Source organism: Rhinoderma darwinii, chromosome 1, assembly GCF_050947455.1.
Source record: "Rhinoderma darwinii isolate aRhiDar2 chromosome 1, aRhiDar2.hap1, whole genome shotgun sequence".
Lineage (NCBI taxonomy): Eukaryota > Metazoa > Chordata > Amphibia > Anura > Rhinodermatidae > Rhinoderma > Rhinoderma darwinii.
In genome coordinates this window covers 650883948-650903311 of record NC_134687.1, presented here as the reverse complement: position 1 = coordinate 650903311, position 19364 = coordinate 650883948, and the positions used below count along the sequence as shown (strand labels likewise).

General features: G+C 44.6%; 1 protein-coding gene across 1 annotated transcript in view; it reads left to right on the top strand.

The window, feature by feature from the left end:
• LOC142699398 (uncharacterized) overlaps positions 1-19364 on the top strand; it is a 111479-nt gene that overhangs the window by 69732 nt on the left and 22383 nt on the right. The window contains exons 2-6 of the mRNA XM_075848038.1: positions 876-1030; positions 1388-1561; positions 15830-15908; positions 16034-16131; positions 16298-16412. Coding sequence (XP_075704153.1) covers positions 953-1030; positions 1388-1561; positions 15830-15908; positions 16034-16131; positions 16298-16412 — 544 coding nt within the window. The 5' untranslated portion in view covers positions 876-952. The remainder of the gene's footprint in view (positions 1-875; positions 1031-1387; positions 1562-15829; positions 15909-16033; positions 16132-16297; positions 16413-19364) is intronic.

The window sequence follows — 19364 nt, the reverse complement described above, 5'->3', positions numbered from 1 at the left end:
GGTTTGTGAAGCCTTTCCAATAATTCTGCACATGTTTAGGGAGGTGAAAGGTTCTCTTTAAACTTCACGCTGAAAGAAGTTGTAAAATATGATCATTTATAAGTCCGGTCATTATTTTTGGGGTGATAACAATTATTTATACTTCAAAAAAATCCATATTAAAACATTTTGTAAGGTGAAGGTTTTTTTTTTCTCTACACAATTGAAATTGACAACTCATCATTACTTCACAATCTCGAGGTGCGAATGATCTTACAGAGGAGACCCCTCCCAAACACTTAGGTGAGAAGAGATCACACTGCATGTTCCATTTATATATAATGTCACCTCAGCTGCTGCAGAACCTCACAGTTCATATAAAACACTGACTGCATAGTGTGCACCACATCTTGTGAGATGTCAGCAATGTCTCCCCAGTATCCGCCATGTGTCAGGTTGTCAGGAGTCAGGTCTTCATTGTCTGGGGGGGAATGTCTTCAGTTTACTCTTCTCATCTGAGAGATAGGCCATAAATGTCTGATATATGGGGGTCCCACCTCTATGTGGAGAACGGGGGTCCCCCGACCTGCCTGGTGAGGTGATGACTACATCCAGGTGGAGAATGAATTGAGAGGTGACCACACATGTGCACGACTCTCTCCATTCACTTGTATAGGAGTGCCAGAAACAGCCGAGCACGGCCAGAGGTGGAGCCGCATCTATCAGACATTTCTGGCATATCCTGGGGAGAAATGTCCGTGTTGGGAATACCCCTTTATTCCATGTGGTGACGGCTCTGAGAAGATGTTCCTCTCAATGATCAATAAGTGAGGTTCTGTATGTCACACATGATGTTGTTCCCTGTATGATCTCCATCTTCTCCTTTCTTCATAAAGACGTCTGCAGTACTAGATCCTCCAGTTTTCTCATCTTCTCCCCCACAACGTTCCTTCTCCTGAATGACCCACCAAGGATGGACAAGGACAGGAATGAGATGAGCAGAAGAATATTAGACTTCACCTTGGAGATCATCTACCTGTTGAGCGGAGAGGTAAACTTTTCTACATTATAGAACAAGTCCCACATAGGGAAGGGACAATACATAATAGGAAGTAATAGGAAGAATCCAGTGTCCTGTATAACAGCGTCCAGACCTTCCAAGTGACGTCAAGAAGCCAACAGCAGAAAAGCTGAAGATCAGCCACCAATATGGTCAGTTATGTGTCATGTCACCAATGCAGCAATAGTAATGTTGTAGAGCAATGAGCAATGTCGTTTTGTAGGTGAGGTCTCCAGTATTACAGTTGTGGGGTAACTAGAGCACTATACAGCGGGGTCACAATCTCCCTCTTTCTACTGAGGGGGGAATACTGTGTTCAGTTCTCTAAATGTCTCTCTCCATACACAGGAGTACACAATAGTGAAGAAGACATCGGGTGACTGTACGACTCCCATCATCCATGAGTCAGGAGGATGGAGCAGTAGTCAGAGCCCCATCACGGAGCCTCCCCCTCACTCCGGGATACATGAGAAGAAGATCTTAGAACTGATCTACAAGATGACTGAGCTGCTGACTGGAGAGGTGACACTGCTGGGAATGCTGGGAAATTCTACAGTAACAGCACTGGAGGTGTCTGGGTGATGACTGTATTATTGTGTGTGTCAGGTTCCTATAAGGTGTCAGGATGTCACTGTCTATTTCTCCATGGAGGAGTGGGAGTATCTAGAAGGACACAAGGATCTGTACGAGGAGGTCATGATGGAGAACTACCGGCCGCGCACATCACAAGGTGAGGAGAGAGAGATATTATATTTTGTTTGTTTATTTTTTGAAGTGTTAATTTCGTCATGTGCAGTATATACAGACGTGATTCCTGATCTCTGATCACACGTTCCTCGCTTTGCTGCAGTGCTGCACTAGGTTATGTTCACACGCAGAAGTTTCCATATATCTGAATGTTGTTATTTCTGCAGTAGGTACATGAATTTTTAGTTACCACAATCAGATGAGTTGGACAATCACAGAAATTTCTGCCACCATTTCTCCATTTGGGAATAATACGAGTTCTGGAAGATCTCAGTTATGAAGAAAGGGCATCAAAACTAAATGTATTTCCCCTAGAGAAGAGAAGGCTGAGGGGGAGGGGATATCTTTATATAAATATGGAAATGTCCCTATAAAACAATGTAATAAATGATTATTTTCATGGACCCAGCGGAGAACACGGGGTCACTGCTAAAGGAAGTGCAATTTCATCACAAAGTCCTAAAACCACACATCACTGTCCGAACCGTAAAGTTATGGAACCTGCTCCCACAGGATTTGGTAATGGTAACGTGTGGAGAGAGTTAAGAAAGGTTTAAAGATCTTCCTCGTAAGACACAATACACAGGGTCACTGGTAGTAATGAGGAATGTGGATCCAGGTATCTGTCCAATTGTAAGTAAAACAGAATGAACAATGTGTGTGTGGAGATATAATTCTTTGTTTTTTTACACTCCGTTACATTTTATTTTAAACATTTTATTGGAATGGAGTTTCAGGGGGATCGAACTCAAGAACAAGCGGAATCCAGCAGCAAGACCTGGTCAGGGTGGTCGTGGACCGTTAAACTTTACTGTTACTGTGCAGGGAGAAGCTGCTGCTCATTACGAGCCGTTCTTCCTGCAGTAACACTACTGTCCGAGCTGTGCTCAGTACTTTTCCTCCTGCATGAGCACAGCTCCGGACAAGCAGTGAGAGGGTTAAAGAGCGGCTTCCATTGTATTATATTGTTGGGGTTCTTGTGATTGGGAGTTGTGTAATATTACATACATATTAATTATGTGACCGCCCGCAGTGTTGTCCGGTGATATGAGCTGATTGTTGGATCTTTCAGCAGCAGGACCCATGGTGCACGGCTACTCTCTGGACCAGCTTACTTTTTGAGAAGATTTGCTCAGTTAGAACAATCCATTTAGTGTGGATGTGTCAGGTGTCTTATGTTCCCCTATCAGAGGGCAGCATAGGATCGGGGGTAGACGCTGAGATCTGGGATATAATGTTTTCTATGACATCATTCAGTATTTTCAAGTAAAGATTGGTATAAATTCTGCCAGGACTCCTAGAGAAAGCCTATGAGTCCTGCTTCCCCCGCCCACACAGAATCATTCTCCTTTGTCATCCTGCTCATAAAATCCGAGAGTTTGTCAGACGTTCCTGATGGGGTCAATGCCTGAGCTCCAAACAGACGTTCCTTACTTTACCTCCTGTCTGTGCTGAATATGTAATGATGCTGGAAGGGGTTAATATCAGCCCCCTGTCATTTGCGGTATGAGCTTCTAACCTTGTGTAAGGAGACCAGACGCACTTAAGATTCTGTTCTGAACTGTATTCTGTTAGGAAGCGTCTGTGTCTTTAAGATCGCCATGACTACTGATGTAGCTTCTGGGCTGTTCTGTTTACTTCCTGAGCTTATCCCACTTCTCTGTCTTCTTCCTGTCAGGTGTAGGGTGGGGGGGTATTTGTACCTGGCCTCCTCCCTCTTTCTTTGCTTGTGAATTTTTCTTCTTTCTTAGGTGTTGTGATCAAGCTCTCACTTATCCTGTGCCCTGGACTTCTGGACTTCTTGGAAACTGACCTCCGCTTGTCTCTCGTTAACCCTTTGTTTACCGGTTTTGATTATCTTCTCCCGGCTGGTTTTGACCTCTGCTGTACCTGATTTCCACTAGCTCTGTTTTGGACTTTCTGTTTACCCTCTGGCTGTCGGGTTACCTGTTCAGGTGTTGTAAAAGATTTGCCAGATACAGCTTCTGTGTCAACGCCTGTGGTTAATCAGTCTGAATCTGCTCCTAGGTCTGATAGATTTACTCGTTCTTCTACCACTCAGGCTGGTAGGCTGAGGACTGGGAGAACCTATCACAGACTGGCCAGACGGTCCTAGCCCTTAGTCTACTTATACCTTAATTTGCTGCTTGTCCTGTGCCTGTGATTCTTTTGCTTCCTGGCTCTGCTGTTCCTGCTATTACCATTGACCTCTGCTTCATATTGACCCTGGCTTTACTGACTACTCTCCGGCTCTACGTTTGGCTCCACTTACACTCCTGGTTTGACTCGGCTCGTTCACTACTCTTGTTGCTCACGGTGTTGTCGTGGGCAACTGCCCCATTTCCCTTAGCTTCTGTGTACCCTTGTCTGTTTGTCTGTCGTGCACATATTGAGCGTAGGGACCGTCGCCCAGTTGTACGCCGTCGCCTAGGACGGGTCGTGCAAGTAGGCAGGGACTGAGTGGCCCGTAGATTAGGGCTCACTTGTCTGTCTCCCTACCCTGACATTACATAATCACAGGCCCTATACCTTTTCTACCCTGGTCCCTGACACAACTATGGACCCCCTTGAGGCCCTGGCTCAGCAAATGCAGGGTCTCTCCCTACAGGTCCAAGACCTGGCTCAGAAGTGCAACCAGCGTGATGCGACCCAATTGGTGCCCTCCACCTCACCTCTTGAACCCCAAGTTGCCTGACCGGTTCTCAGGGGACTAGAAGACTTTTTTCTCCTTTCGGGAGAGTTGTAGGCTCTATTTCCATTTAAAGCCCCACTTGTAAAGGATCTGCCAGGCACAGCTTCGGGGTTAACGCCCATAGATAATCAGTCTGCACCTGCTTCTATGTCTGTGAGACTGACTCCATCTTCCACCACTCAGGGTGGCAGGCTTAGGAGTGGGAGAACCTATCACAGCCTGGCCAGACGGAGCTAGCTCCCGCCCTCTGTCTATTTATACCTGCCTTTCCTGTTCCTCCTTTGCTTGTGATTCTTTTTGTGTGGTTTCCTGGCCCTGCTGCAGCTTCTTGTACTATTGTCCCTGCTTCATATTGACCCCGGCTTGCTGACTACTCTCCTGCTCTGCGTTTGGTACCTCGTACACTCCTGGTTTGACTCGGCTTGTTCACTACTCTCCTGCTCTGCGTTTGGCACCTCGTACTCTCCTGGTTTCACTCGGCTCGTTCACCACTCTTGTTGCTAACGGTGTTGCCGTGGGCAACTGCCCCTTTCTCCCACTATCTCTGTGTACCCTTGTCTGTTTGTCTGTCGTGCACTTATTGAGCGTAGGGACCGTCGCCCAGTTGTACCCCGTCGCCTAGGGCGGGTCGTTGCAAGTAGGCAGGGACTGAGTGGCGGGTAGATTAGGGCTCACTTGTCTGTCTCCCCACCCCCATCATTACACCACTCCTCAGGTTCTGAGTGCCAGCGAGTGGGTATAATTATGTCCCGGCTCCAGGACGGCCCCCAGGAACGGGCCTTCTCCTTGGCTCCTGACGCCCCTGAACTTTCTTCTGTTGACATTTTTTTTTCTGTTCTCGGGCTCATCTATGACGAGACTGACAAGACTGCCTTTGCCGAGAGTCTGCTGGTGACCTTACGTCAGGGTAAGAGACCCGTTGAGGAGTACTGTTCTGACTTTAGGAAGTGGTGTGTAGCGTCTCAGTGGAATGACCCTGCCTTGAGGTGCCAGTTTAGATTGGGTCTGTCGAACGCCATGAAAGACTCCGCCTCCGGAGGCGGTCCAGGCTTTTGAGATCCTTAAGAAGTGCTTTATCTCTGCCCCAGTGCTGATTCAGCCTAACCAGATGAAGCCATTCATCGTGGAGGTTGACGCCTCCGAAGTGGGAGTGGGTGCTGTCTTGTCCCAGGGTACTAGGTCTCTCACCCCTCTCTGTCCCTGTGCCTACTTCTCCAGGAAGTTCTCCCCCACTGAGAGTATCTATGACGTTGGCAACCGCGAACTCTTAGCCATTAAATTAGCATTTGAAGAGTGGCGCCACTTCTTGGAGGGGGCTAGGCACCAGGTAACGGTCCTTACCGACCACAAGAATCTGGTTTTCCTAGAATCTGCCCGGAGGCTAAACCCGAGACAAGCTCGATGGGCGTTGTTTTTTACTAGATTCAACTTTGTGGTCACCTATAGGGCTGGGTCTAAAAATATTAAAGCTGATGCTCTGTCGTGTAGCTTCATTGCCAGCCCTCCTCCTCCGGAGGATCCTGCTGGTGTTTTGCCCCCAGGTATAATCATATCCTCTGTTGATTCTGTCGCTGCAGAATTTACATTGTCCATTAACGTTGGACATTATCTGCATTTGTCTATGAGTTCCAAATTAATGAATGCTCTCTCAATGGTGGATCTGAGAGAGGCCGGCCGGAGAGAGACCATGACACGCAGCTTCAGTGTTCAAACAGTCTCTGCCATGGGGGGCAGATGCATCTTTATTTATAATGAAGAGAGAGAGAAGGTGTTACCCTCATGCTTACACATATACATACCACATATGGTAAAACATAGAGTTCCAAGCTTATCTTAACATATATATTTAGTTAAAATGGATTGCAAGTGTTGTTGGGTTTTGTCATGTCAGCCCTTGTATCAGCTGATTACAAGGTCATTAGGTCATGTGGCCGAAGCCTTAGAATAGAATACTCATCCCCCCTGTAGGCTGTTGTTAGCAGATCTTTGAGCTTTAGTGACAACTCAACTGTCCATTTAAAGCAATATATGTTCACACATATAAAGATAATTAAAATATTTTTGACAATTCTCACTTAGTCTCCGAAATTGCGGCTCATCAATGTTCAGCTCCCGAGAATCTTCCTGAGAACAAGCTGTTTGTTCCCCTGCAATTCCGGCTAAGGGTACTCAGGGAGAATCATGACTCTGCACTATCTGGCCATCCAGGCATCCTGGGTACCAAGCACTGCCTAAAGACGTTAAGGCCTACGTCGCCGCTTGTGAAATTTGTGCTAGGTCTAAGACTCCCAGGTCCTGACCAGCGGGCTTACTATGTTCTTTGCCCATTCCCCAGAGACGTTGGACCCATATCTCCATGGATTTTATCACCAATCTGCCTCCATCTCAAGGCAAGTCGGTGGTGTGGGTTGTAGTAGACCGCTTCAGTGAGATGTGCCACTTTGTGCCCCTCAAGAAACTACCCAATGCCAAGACGTTAGCTACCTTGTTTGTCAAACACATCCTGCGTCTCAATGGGGTTCCTGTTAATATTGTTTCTGACAGAGGGGTACAATTTGTTTCATTGTTTTGCAAAGCTTTCTGTAAGAAGCTGGAGATTTATCTGTCCTTCTCCTCGGCCTTCCATCCTGAAACTAATGGCCAAACCGAGAGGACTAATCAGTCTCTAGAACAATATTTAAGGTGTTTTATCTCTGACTGTCAAGATGATTGGGTCTCCTTCATTCCCCTCGCCGAATTTTCCCTCAATAACCGGGTCAGTATCTCGTCAGGGGTCTCCCCCTTTTTCTGTAATTTTTGGTTTAATCCACGGTTCTCCTCCATTTCTCCTGGTGGGTCCAACAATCCCGAGGTAGATGTCGTTCATCGGGAACTGTGCACAGTCTGGGCCCAGGTTCAGAAGAACCTTGAGGCGTCCCAAAGCATACAAAAGATTCAGGCAGATAAAAGACGTTTTACTAACCCCTTGTTTGTGGTCGGGGATCTGGTGTGGCTGTCTTAAAAAAATTTGCGCCTTAAAGTTCTGTCCCAAAAATTTGCTCCCCGGTATATAGGGCCGTACAAGGTCAGTGAGGTCGTTAACCCTGTCTCCTACCGACTGGAGTTACCCCCGTCTTTTCAAATACACAACGTGTTTCATGCCTCCCTCCTGAAACGCTGCTCCCCGTCCTTGGCTACCTTGAGGAAACCTCCGGTCCCTATTCTCACCCCTGAAGGGGTATAATCCGAGGTGACCAAGATTGTGGACAGCAGGATGGTCCAAGGCTCCCTCCAGTACCTGGTCCATTGGAGAGGATACGGGTCTGAGGAGAGGACTTGGGTACCCGCCCGGGATGTTCACGCCGGGTTTTCGCTTAGGAAGTTCCATCTTCGGTTCCCCAACAAGCCAGGTCCACCTAGGAAGGGTTCAGTGGCCCCTCATAAAAGGGGGGGGGGTACTGTAAAAGATTTGCCAGATACAGCTTCTGTGTCAACGCCTGTGGTTAATCAGTCTGCATCTGCTCCTAGGTCTGATAGAGTGACTTGTTTTACTACCACTCAGGCTGGTAGGCTGAGGAGTGGGAGAACCTATCACAGCCTGGCCAGACGGTCCTAGCTCCCGCCCGTGGTCTACTTATACCTTCATTTGCTGCTTGTCCTGTGCCTGTGATTCTTTTGCTTCCTGGCTCTGCTGTTCCTGCTATTACCATTGACCTCTGCTTCATATTGACCCTGGCTTTACTGACTACTCTCCTGCTCTGCGTTTGGCTCCACGTACACTCCTGGTTTGACTCGGCTCGTTCACTACTCTTGTTGCTTACGGTGTTGCCGTGGGCAACTGCCCCATTTCCCTTAGCTTCTGTGTACCCATGTCCGTTTGTCTGTCGTGCACATATTGAGCGTAGGGACCGTCGCCCAGTTGTACGCCGTCGCCCAGGACGGGTCGTGCAAGTAGGCAGGGACTGAGTGGCGGGTACATTAGGGCTCACCTGTCTGTCTCCCTACCCCGACATTACAGGTATAGCCTGCATTGCACTCCTTATCCAACACTGAACTCTGTTAGAACAACCTGGGTTCTGTGCATTAAAAACCATCCCGCCTTGCGGTGGGCTCTGGCGAATATCTTTGAATAGCCTTAGATTCTGTTGATCAGAGTTGTGACGGATTTGGTGTTGCGGTTTTATTTGCACGCTCTCTCCAGTCCCCAGCAGACTTTTCGGAATTGCGCAACCAATGATTCCATAACATGTTCGGTATGTGCAGTTGATTTTATACCATAATTAATAACATAGAAATACATTGATATCGAAACAGTAGAGGTTCACACCTTCTAAGAAACTTTGATCATCCAATAATTACTAAGGGAACTTGTCAGTAGGTTTGGAGCCACTAAACCACCAGCACACCGTTATACATACAGGTCTAGTGTTCAATACCGGCCTACCTCATAAGCAGACGTTAGGGAATAGTTTGTAAAGTAAATTACAACTTACCGAAAGGAGCTCCGGGAGCGACATCAGGCGCATATGAAGCAGAGGACAGTTCACTGCGCATGCACAGTAAAGTGAGGTGTAGTATACTCGGCTTCATATGTGCATGCACCCGATGCTACGGGACTTCTTCCAGTAAGTTGTAATTTACTTTACTAACCATTGCCTAAATGTCCTTTTTTTGAGGTAGGCTGGTTTAGAACGCTAAACTCCGGCTTCATGACGGAATACTGGTGGTTTAGTGGCTTTAAACCTACTAACCGCTTCCTTTTTAAAGGCTATGTACACCTTTTTGAATTTCATTATTTTTCTTATTGTTCCTTTTCTTTCTCAATGCAAAATTAAGCATCTTTCTAAATAGTCTTCATTAAAAATTTTCTGCCATTTGGCTGCTGTAGAGTTTGTGTAACTAGGGTAGACAGTTGGTCTACTGCAGATTCTGACTCAAATCCGTCAGTGCACTGCTCCTGGTGGCTGACTCAACTGCTCTTCCCCCTCCATTCTCTCAGTGTTAGGGCTTATTTACACGAGCGTGTAATACGTCCGTGCAACGCGCGTGATTTTCACGCACTTCGCACGGACATATGTTAGTGTATGGAGCCGTGCAGACAGTCCGTGATTTTCACGCAGCGTGTGTCCGCTGCGTGAAACGCACGACATATCCTATATTTGTGCGTTTCTCGCGCATCACGCAACCATTGAAGTCAATGGGTGCGTGAAAATCACGCGCAGCACACAGAAGCACTTCTGTGTGACGCGCGTGATTCGTGCAAGAGCAGTAAAAAGTATGAATGAAAACAGAAAAGCACCACGTGCTTTTCTGTTTACAAACATACAGAGTGTCATAAGGATGGTGGCTGCGCGAAAATCACGCAGCCACGCATCATATGGTGTTGACACACGGAGCTGTTAAGTGCCTTTAGCGCGCGCAAAACGCACACGCTCGTGTAAATCCAGCCTTAGAGAGGGCAGCGGAGGGCGGAGGGTTGTACAGACAAGATCACACAAGCTGTTGGTATCCTAATTAAGATAAGGAGGAGAGCTCACAGGCTATCAAGGTGCTTTCTCGATACTCGGACCTGCTATGTACCACCCACACACACACACACACACACCTATCTCTAACACTAAAAAAAGAAAGGAGGAGGGAGAGCGGTTGAGTCAGCCGCCAGCAGCAGTGGAGTGCGGATTTGAGTTAGAATTTGTAGGAGACCAGCTGTCCACAGGAGTTACACAGACTCTACAGCAGCCAAGTGGTAGGACATTTTTGACTGAAGACTATTTAGAAAGTTGCTTGATTTTACATTTGGGAACCAAATAAACAATACAAATGATTAAGTTGAAAGGTGTACATAGCCTGTAAGTAGTACAACATTAAATGACATCCGCTCATGATTAAAAGCCAGTAAATCATATGATCCTACATTACTTCTTTTTTATTTTAAATGTCTGAAACTAAAGATAACAAGAAGTTGTGGCCCCTTATCCTCAGTGCGTTAGAACCAAACATGGATATTATCCAACAAAAGCTCCGCCCAAAATGAAATGTGTTCAGAAAGCAAAATATTTGAATCCAAAAATCCAATAATAATTTTGTTAATTAATTTAATTATTCAAAATTCAGGCAAAATGGACCAAGTGGCCATTCCATAGTGAAGTTCTCCTACATTTCCCTCCTCTCATAATTTTATCACTCATAATAACAAAAAAAAGGTTTAGTAAACAACAAGGAGAAATTCTTCTCTTCTACTAACATTATTGAATTATCTGTAGTATACATTGCCACCATATTATTCATAGTTGATACACATCTGTTAGTGGCCCATAAGATTATTTTAATATCTTTGTATATCAGAAACCTTATGGCCATACCTTGAACCATTACCTGAGGTATCTCACGGAACCATCTGTTTGGCCTTCGTCGGGCTGATATACGTCTGTATACACCAAAAAACCTGTATAGAATAGTGTGGTAGACTACACTATTCCATCCTGCGGAGTGGAGTAAAAAAACATATACCCTAAACATATCAGTTTTTTTTTACAATGGGAGCCTATAGGTGGCAGATAGCACTATATGGCATCCGTCACAGGACTCTGTTAAACGAATAAGGTGAGAAGCTCCAGTGATGTAACTGAACAGTTATCACGGCAGCTTCCCTGGGCGAACTCAATCCTTGCAATACTGTGTATCTCCGCCTCGGAGGATCGGAAGAGGCTTGACCTGATCTTGCTCCTTGAATAACCTGGTGATCACTGTTTACCTCTTTTACACTGACTGCATCATCTGCATGGGAGTAGTAAAGATCACCCTTGTTCCCCTACACCGTGTATTGTTCAGTGAAGTGCTGCCTTCGAGGGGAAAGGGGCTGTATAGGCAACATGTCTTATTGTATGTCTATACAGTGAGATACGTTGCAGCCTTCCATGGAAGGTATATGTCGGGAGTCCTACTGACGTGTAACTCTGACAGAAGGATCAAAACTTGGTTTGCACAGAGCCTAAGATATACACCCATCAGCCATAACATTAAAACCACCTTCCTAATATTGTGAATGTCCCCTTCGTGCCAAACAAAACAGCTCTGATTCATCGAGGCATGGAACTCCACAAGACGTCTGAAGGTTCCTGTTGTATCTGGCACCAATACGTTGGCAGCAGATCCTTTAAGTCCTGTAAGTTGTGAGGTGGGGCCTCCATGGATCGGACTTGTTTTACCAGGACATCCAACAGATGATCGATCGGACTAAGATCTGGGGAATTTGGAGTTGAAGTGAACACTTTGAGCCCTGCACACTTTGAACTCATTGAACTCTTTGTCATGTTCCTCAAACCATTCCTGAATAATGTTTGCAGTGCGGCAGGGCACATCCTGCTGAAAGAGGCCACTGACATTTTACAATACTGCTGCCATGAAAGGATTTACTTGATATATAACTATGTTTAGGTAGGTGGTATGTTTAAAAAAAACATCTATGTGAATGCCAGGACCCAAGTTTTACCAGCAGAAAATTGCCCAAAGCATCTCACTTCCTCAGCCGCCAGCCACTCTGCAATTTGTTCTATAGTACTTCCCATAATGCATCCTGGTGCCATCTCTTCCCCAGGAAGTGACTGTCGTGGAAATCCATCGCTCAAAATATATTAGACTGAACAGACTCTCAAGGCCAGACTCCATTAGTCAGTATCCTAATTAGGATATTTCACCGATATATATCGAGAGAGGAGAAGAAAACACACAGACTCTGCTGATATGCTCAAAATGCTCCTCTGAAGGATTTATTACCAAACTCAAACTGTTAAACTGAAATTCAGAATGGGTGTCGGCTTGAGGTAAACCAATCAGAGACAATGTAACAATATTTGTTATTCAATAAAAAGCAGGATCATAACGTACATCCCAGATACATCATTATAATTCTTCACACATTATGTTTACAGGTTTCTTATCTCTCTTTTGGACAGAATGTCCTCGTGGAGATGGGGGGAGACCTTCCTTCACGCATACTTGCCATCCTCCCATCTCACTCCCATCTCACTCCCTTCCCAACTTCGCATGGGAACCAAGGTCAAAGATAAAACATACGAAATCAACATTACTTGTATTAAAGGAACAATGACTTTCCTATTCACTACAAAAGAACCAAGATGGGAACTCCAGACAAGATGGGAACTCCAGACAAGATGGGAACTCCAGACAAGATAGGAACTCCAGACAAGATGGCTGCTGCACGAAACTAAATCATTTACACATTATCATCACTTTCACATATTACATATCTTAGTAATTCGGCATCCTGCTTGATAATTCACAATGTAATTTCATACAGAGAATATAAGCAAATAAATCATCCTTCACACGACGCACACGCACCCTGCCGTTTGTTTGATGTAAAAGTTAACTTGATTAATCAGATCATGCAACTTTCTTCCATTGCTTTATGGTCCATTTCTGATGCCCATTGTAGAAGCTTTTGCCAGAGGACAGGTATCAGCACTAGGACTATTATTCTGCAGTGATGCAGCCCTAAATGCAGCTGAAATTAGCTGAAATGCTCTGTGTGTTCCAGTTTATCAAGGGTTAGATAGCACCAGGTCCTCAGGTGGGTGCATACGTAGGGGCCCAACCCAGTAAGGTATGAAGAAGGTACAATGCACACCAACGGGAGTCATTTTCAAGGTAGATATTTATTATTTTGCCAGTAACGTTTCGGTCATATCATTGACCTTCCTCAGGCACTGTAGTATGCTGGTTCCTGCAAAATGGTGCTTGTGTAGAAGCGGCTTGCCGCCATGAGAGGCGCTTTTGTGAAATGGCGCTTGTGTAGACGCGGCTGTCTACAATGAGAGGCTTTTTCGAAATGGCGCTTGTGTAGACGCGGCTGGCCACAATGAGAGGCGCTCTCTGTGTTCCGACACCTTTCAATCATAGCAAGCATTATGAACAGTTTGTTCTGCAGTAGTTCTCATGTGGGATCGGACCAGACGGCCAGGCCTTTGTTCCCCACGCACATCAATGACCCTGTCACCAGTTGTCCTTCCTTGGTGCACTTTTGATACGTAATAACCACTGCATACTAGAAACACCCCAGAAGACCTTCCATTTTGGAGATGCTCTGACCCAGTCGTCTAGCCATCACAATTTAGCCCTTGTCAAAATCGCTCAGATTCTTTTGCCTGCCCATGTTTCCAACACATCAACTTTAAAAACTATTAATTTGCTGCCAAATATGTCCTCCCTTGTCAGGCGCCATTGTCAATGTTCTTCACTTCTCCTGTCAGTGGTTTTAATGTTATGGCTGCTTATTGTATATATTGAGGAGGACAGTGTGGCTCGTCTTCATTTAAAAATAAATTCAAATATTGACGTATTTGTCCTAATAGGTCCATGAATCTTGCTACAGAGGAAGATGGGGGTGTTCCCCTCTTTATACAGTTTCTGTCTCCTGTCCAGGAGGGAGGCAGTCTCTCTAATGGTGCGGTCATGGGCTCACTGAAAACCAATTCACTAAATGTAATCATATATTTTTATTTTCTCATTCTTCATAACCGCACCAGGTAAAAGGAAACTTGGTGTTATAAAACCATAGAGCTTCCTCCAACACCTCAGTGGTTTCCCATCCCTTGTGGAGAGCTTGGAGTAGTTGTTTTCCTTAATACAGGTACTTTGTGTGACTAATAAAAGATGAGGGTCTTCACTGGGGGTTCCCTCTCTTGAAATGCAGAATTCTCTAATAAGCAGAGGTGTCATTGTTTCATGATGTACCAGGGCACTTTTTTTTGGCTAGGAGGGAGCTCTTAATAAATGTCCTCTGCGCCCAACCACTTTAAACCGTATCCGCAAATCTCAGGATGCGCCCTTTAGACTTTGTTTAAATAAACATGGAAATGCAGGTGTAGTGGGAAGTGTGTGATATATAGACCGATATACAGTAGTCATGTATTCAGTCACTGTGTGTTTCCTACAGATGGATCCAGTAGGAGAAATCCACCAGAGAGATGTCCCAGTCCTCTGTATTCCCAGGACTGTCCAGAGGAAAATCACAATGTCCCAGAGAATCATCAGGTAGATGACGCTAAGCTCCCATCAAAATATGACTATAAAGCTGGGGGGGCAAGCGGGGCATGTGCCCCAGGCACAAATAGGAAAGAAGGTAGGGGGCAGTACGGGCATAGTTGCCAACAATCCTGAATTTGCAGAGAGAGTCCCAAATTTACAGAGACGTGTCACGGCAACTGCCATGTTCAATTGTATTTGCGTCATGTTCAATTGTATCAGGACGCAGATACAATTGAATATTATGGCAGAGCAGGAAACCCTTCTCTGCCATTCACTCCTCCTGCAGCGGAATCCCTGGCCAGAGAGTTGCCGATGCCTTGGCCGGGTATTCCGCTCCTAAAGGGAGCACTGACACCCCTGTCCTTATATTGACAGTGACATTAGGGACTCCTTCTGGAGTGAAAACCCCGGCCAGAGCGTTGCAGACGTTCTGGCTAGGGATTCTGCTCTTGGTGAAGCCCCTGACGTCACTATCCATATATGGACAGTGACGTCAGGCGCTCCTCCAGGCAGAGCGGGGATTCCACTCCTAGAGGGAGCCACAAAGGCGCTATCTACAGGGAGGGGGGTATAGCACTATCTACAAGGGGGTGTGTGTGGCACTATCTACAGGGGAGGTGTTTGGCACTATCCCCTGGGGGGGTTGGAGTGTGGCAGTATCTACAAGGGATGTGTGGCACTATCTACAGGGGGGATGTTTGGCATATTCTCCTAGGGGGGAGTGTGGCATTATCTACAGACGAGCTGTGTGGCAGTATCTACAAGGGAGTCTGTGTGGCAGTAACTACAAGCGGGGGTGTAGTACTATCTACTAGGGGTGTCTGTGGTAATATCTACAAGGAGGGGCTGTTTTTATAGCAGTATCTACAAAGTGGTGTGTGGCAGTATCTACAAGTGGGTGTGGCAGTATCTACAATAGGGGGTTGGGTGGCAGTAACTACAGGGGTGGGTGACACTATCTACGAGAGAAGGCTGTTCATTATGTCACCATGTATTCTCATTAGCCTCCGTAATACAATCTGTTCTGGTCCGGCACTGACCTCTTTAATTTATTTTATTTTCATTTATTGTTCTGGTAACTCCCTTCTAGAGCTATATTGCTTGTAAAATGCACAAATGGTTTTATACACGAGTTACATAAAAAAAATTACACCTCATTGATTGGTAGAGAAAGCAAACATGGCGAGGGAGAAGGAGATGTTGGGGGGACGACGACGGACGGACTGAATCTTTGCCCCGGGTGCTGGAGAACCAAACTACACCTCTGCTATAAAGTCTTTGAACCCAAGTTCATTTTACTTTTGTTTTTCTTGTCTGTTTAGAGTGAAGATCTGATTCATATTAAGGTTGAGGTTAAAGATGAAGCAGAAGAGGAGACGGATGTAATGGCTGAGCAGCAGTGTAAGGAGGGGGAGACTTTACAACTAATGAAAGACAAACCTGTTTTGAGGGTCACCTAGATTCTACTCCCATCATCTCATCATCACGTGTAAATAATCTATTCCATCACTGTGTGTTTCCTACAGATGGATCCAGTAGGAGAAATCCACCAGAGAGATGTCCCAGTCCTCTGTATTCCCAGGACTGTCCAGAGGAAAATCACAATGTCCCAGAGAATCATCAGGTAGATGAAGCTGAGTCCTATACCAGATCTATATAGGGGTGTGTGGAGCTTTTTGGTCCTGCAGTAATAGATGGGGTCATAGATTTTGGGGGTTTCATATGTTGTTCTGTTAGATTCTTCGCACTCTCTGCTGTATTGTACTGAATTGTTACATATGTGAAATCAGGGGGAAGATCTGACTAATATTAAAGCGGAGGATGAAGCGGAAGAAGAGCGGGTGAGGAATGATCAACCGTGTAAGAGTGAAGTGGGGGGGGAAATTCCAGGAGGTGTTATCACAGGTAAGTAATAATGAATTTAGAAAGTGAATTGGGAGGCTTGTTAAGGTGAGGTTCCTCCTTAGTTCTACATTACAGTAACACTTCAGACAATGTGTTATACATAGTGCAGGAGCTGAGGGAGCTGTGACTGCACATAGAAGTTCTCTACAAGGTGATCTGTGAATCCGGTCATGCACTAGGCTTAGTGTCAGATTTTGGGAGGGGCACCAGGAGCCTGTAAAAATGACAATAATTCTATACATTAGTATGTCTGACGATCTCTGGTCCAAATCCTGTGCAGGGACTAATAAAAAGTGTTAAAAATAGTTAAAGAGGCTCTGTCACCACATTATAAGTCGCCTATCTTGTACATGATGTGATCGGCGCTGTAATGTAGATTACAGAAGTGTTTTTAATTTGTACAGAGGAGTGTATGACGCTGACCAATCAGTGACCAATCAGCGTCATACACTTCCCTCCATTCATTTACACTGCAGATAGCGATATATCTATACCGCTATTTGCAGTCACATAAACACACTATAACGCTACTCATGTGTCATGACAATGAATATACATTACCTCCAGCCAGGACGTGACGTGTATTCATTCTCCTGACCACTTCTGTAGCGTCTCTGTGATTTACAACACAGCAGGCGTAGTCTCGCGAGATTATGCTGTAAAGAGTCATTCACAGCGAGATCTCGCTGTGCTGTAACTCACAGAGACGATACAGAAGTGGTCAGGAGAATGAATACACGTCACGTCCTGGCTGGAGGTAATGTATATTCATTGTCATGACACATGAGTAGCGTTATAGTGTGTTTATGTGACTGCAAATAGCGGTATAGATATATCGCTATCTGCAGTGTAAATAAATGGAGAGAAGTGTATGACGCTGATTGGTCAGCGTCATACACTCCTCTCCACAACGCCCACTTGGTCATATAGTAAAACACGACCAGATGTCCATTGAGAAACTCATTAGCATAAAGCTCATATAAGTCATAACTCCCTCAAAAATGATCGTTTTTCGAAATAAAAACACTGCTGTAATCTACATTACAGCGCCGATCACATCATATAGGGCACTTATAATGTGGTGACAGAGACGCTTTAAATACATTTTTTAGTGGTGTACAAAAAATAAAAAAAAACCTTTTCCCACTTTTCCTTTTAAAGTATTATAAAAAAGAAACAAAATTGGTATCACCGCATCCGTAAAAAGTCTGAATTATTACAATATAACATTATTTAAATTGCATGGTGAACACCAAAAAAAACTAAAAACCGCCAGAATCGCTATTTTTTTTGTCACTTTAGCGCTAAAAAATAATGTAATAAAAAGTGATCAAAAAGTCGTATGTAATAAAAACTACAGCTCGCCGCACAAAAAATAAGCCTTTACTCTGCTCAATCAACAAAACAAAAACATAAAATAAAAATAATCCGCAGGATAAAGGTAACGTGATTTATACAGAACTGTTTGCCTAAAACAAATGGAATAAAATGTGTTTAAAAAGTTGCATGTTCCTCACAGTGATATTAATAAAAAGCCCCCATACCACTACGTCTATGAAAAAATCTAAAAGTTATGGCTCCCATTAGTCGAGAATGAAAAAATATGCAGATGAGCCGGTCCGAGGGGAACTTTCCTTCTGTTTTAGGAGGTGATTATCAGGGCTCTAATATTTGGGAACCAGGAAAAGAAGGGCCCAAACATATCTGCTGGAAGCGAGGGCGCCCGTATTATACCAGGACAACACTTTCCCAGCAAAATTCCCCAAACTGCAAAGGTGCAGGACGTGGACCAAAAGGGGATAAGAAAGGGCACCCTGATGTACTCCTCACATATTACATATATCCTGATGTACTCCTCACAGATTACATATACCCTGATGTACTCCTCACATATTACATATACCCTGATGTACTCCTCACATATTACATATAATCCTGATGTACTCCTCACAGCTTACATATATCCTGATGTACTCCTCACATATTACATATACCCTGATGTACTCCTCACAGATTACATATATCCTGATGTACTCCTCACATATTATATATATCCTGATGTACTCCTCACAGATTACATATACCCTGATGTACTCCTCACATATTACATATACCCTGATGTACTCCTCACATATTACATATACCCTGATGTACTCCTCACATATTACATATACCCTGATGTACTCCTCACAGATTACATATATCCTGATGTACTCCTCACAGATTACATATACTCTGATGTACTCCTCACATATTACATATACCCTGATGTACTCCTCACATATTACATATACCCTGATGTACTCCTCACATATTACATATACCCTGATGTACTCCTCACAGATTACATATATCCTGATGTACTCCTCACAGATTACATATACTCTGATGTACTCCTCACATATTACATATACCCTGATGTACTCCTCACATATTACATATACCCTGATGTACTCCTCACATATTACATATACCCTGATGTACTCCTCACATATTATATATATCCTGATGTACTCCTCACAGATTACATATACCCTGATGTACTCCTCACATATTACATATACCCTGATGTACTCCTCACATATTACATATACCCTGATGTACTCCTCACATATTACATATACCCTGATGTACTCCTCACAGATTACATATATCCTGATGTACTCCTCACAGATTACATATACTCTGATGTACTCCTCACATATTACATATACCCTGATGTACTCCTCACATATTACATATACCCTGATGTACTCCTCACATATTACATATACCCTGATGTACTCCTCACATATTACATATACCCTGATGTACTCCTCACATATTATATATATCCTGATGTACTCCTCACAGATTACATATATCCTGATGTACTCCTCACAGATTACATATATCCTGATGTACTCCTCACATATTACACATACCCTGATGTACTCCGCACAGCTTACATAT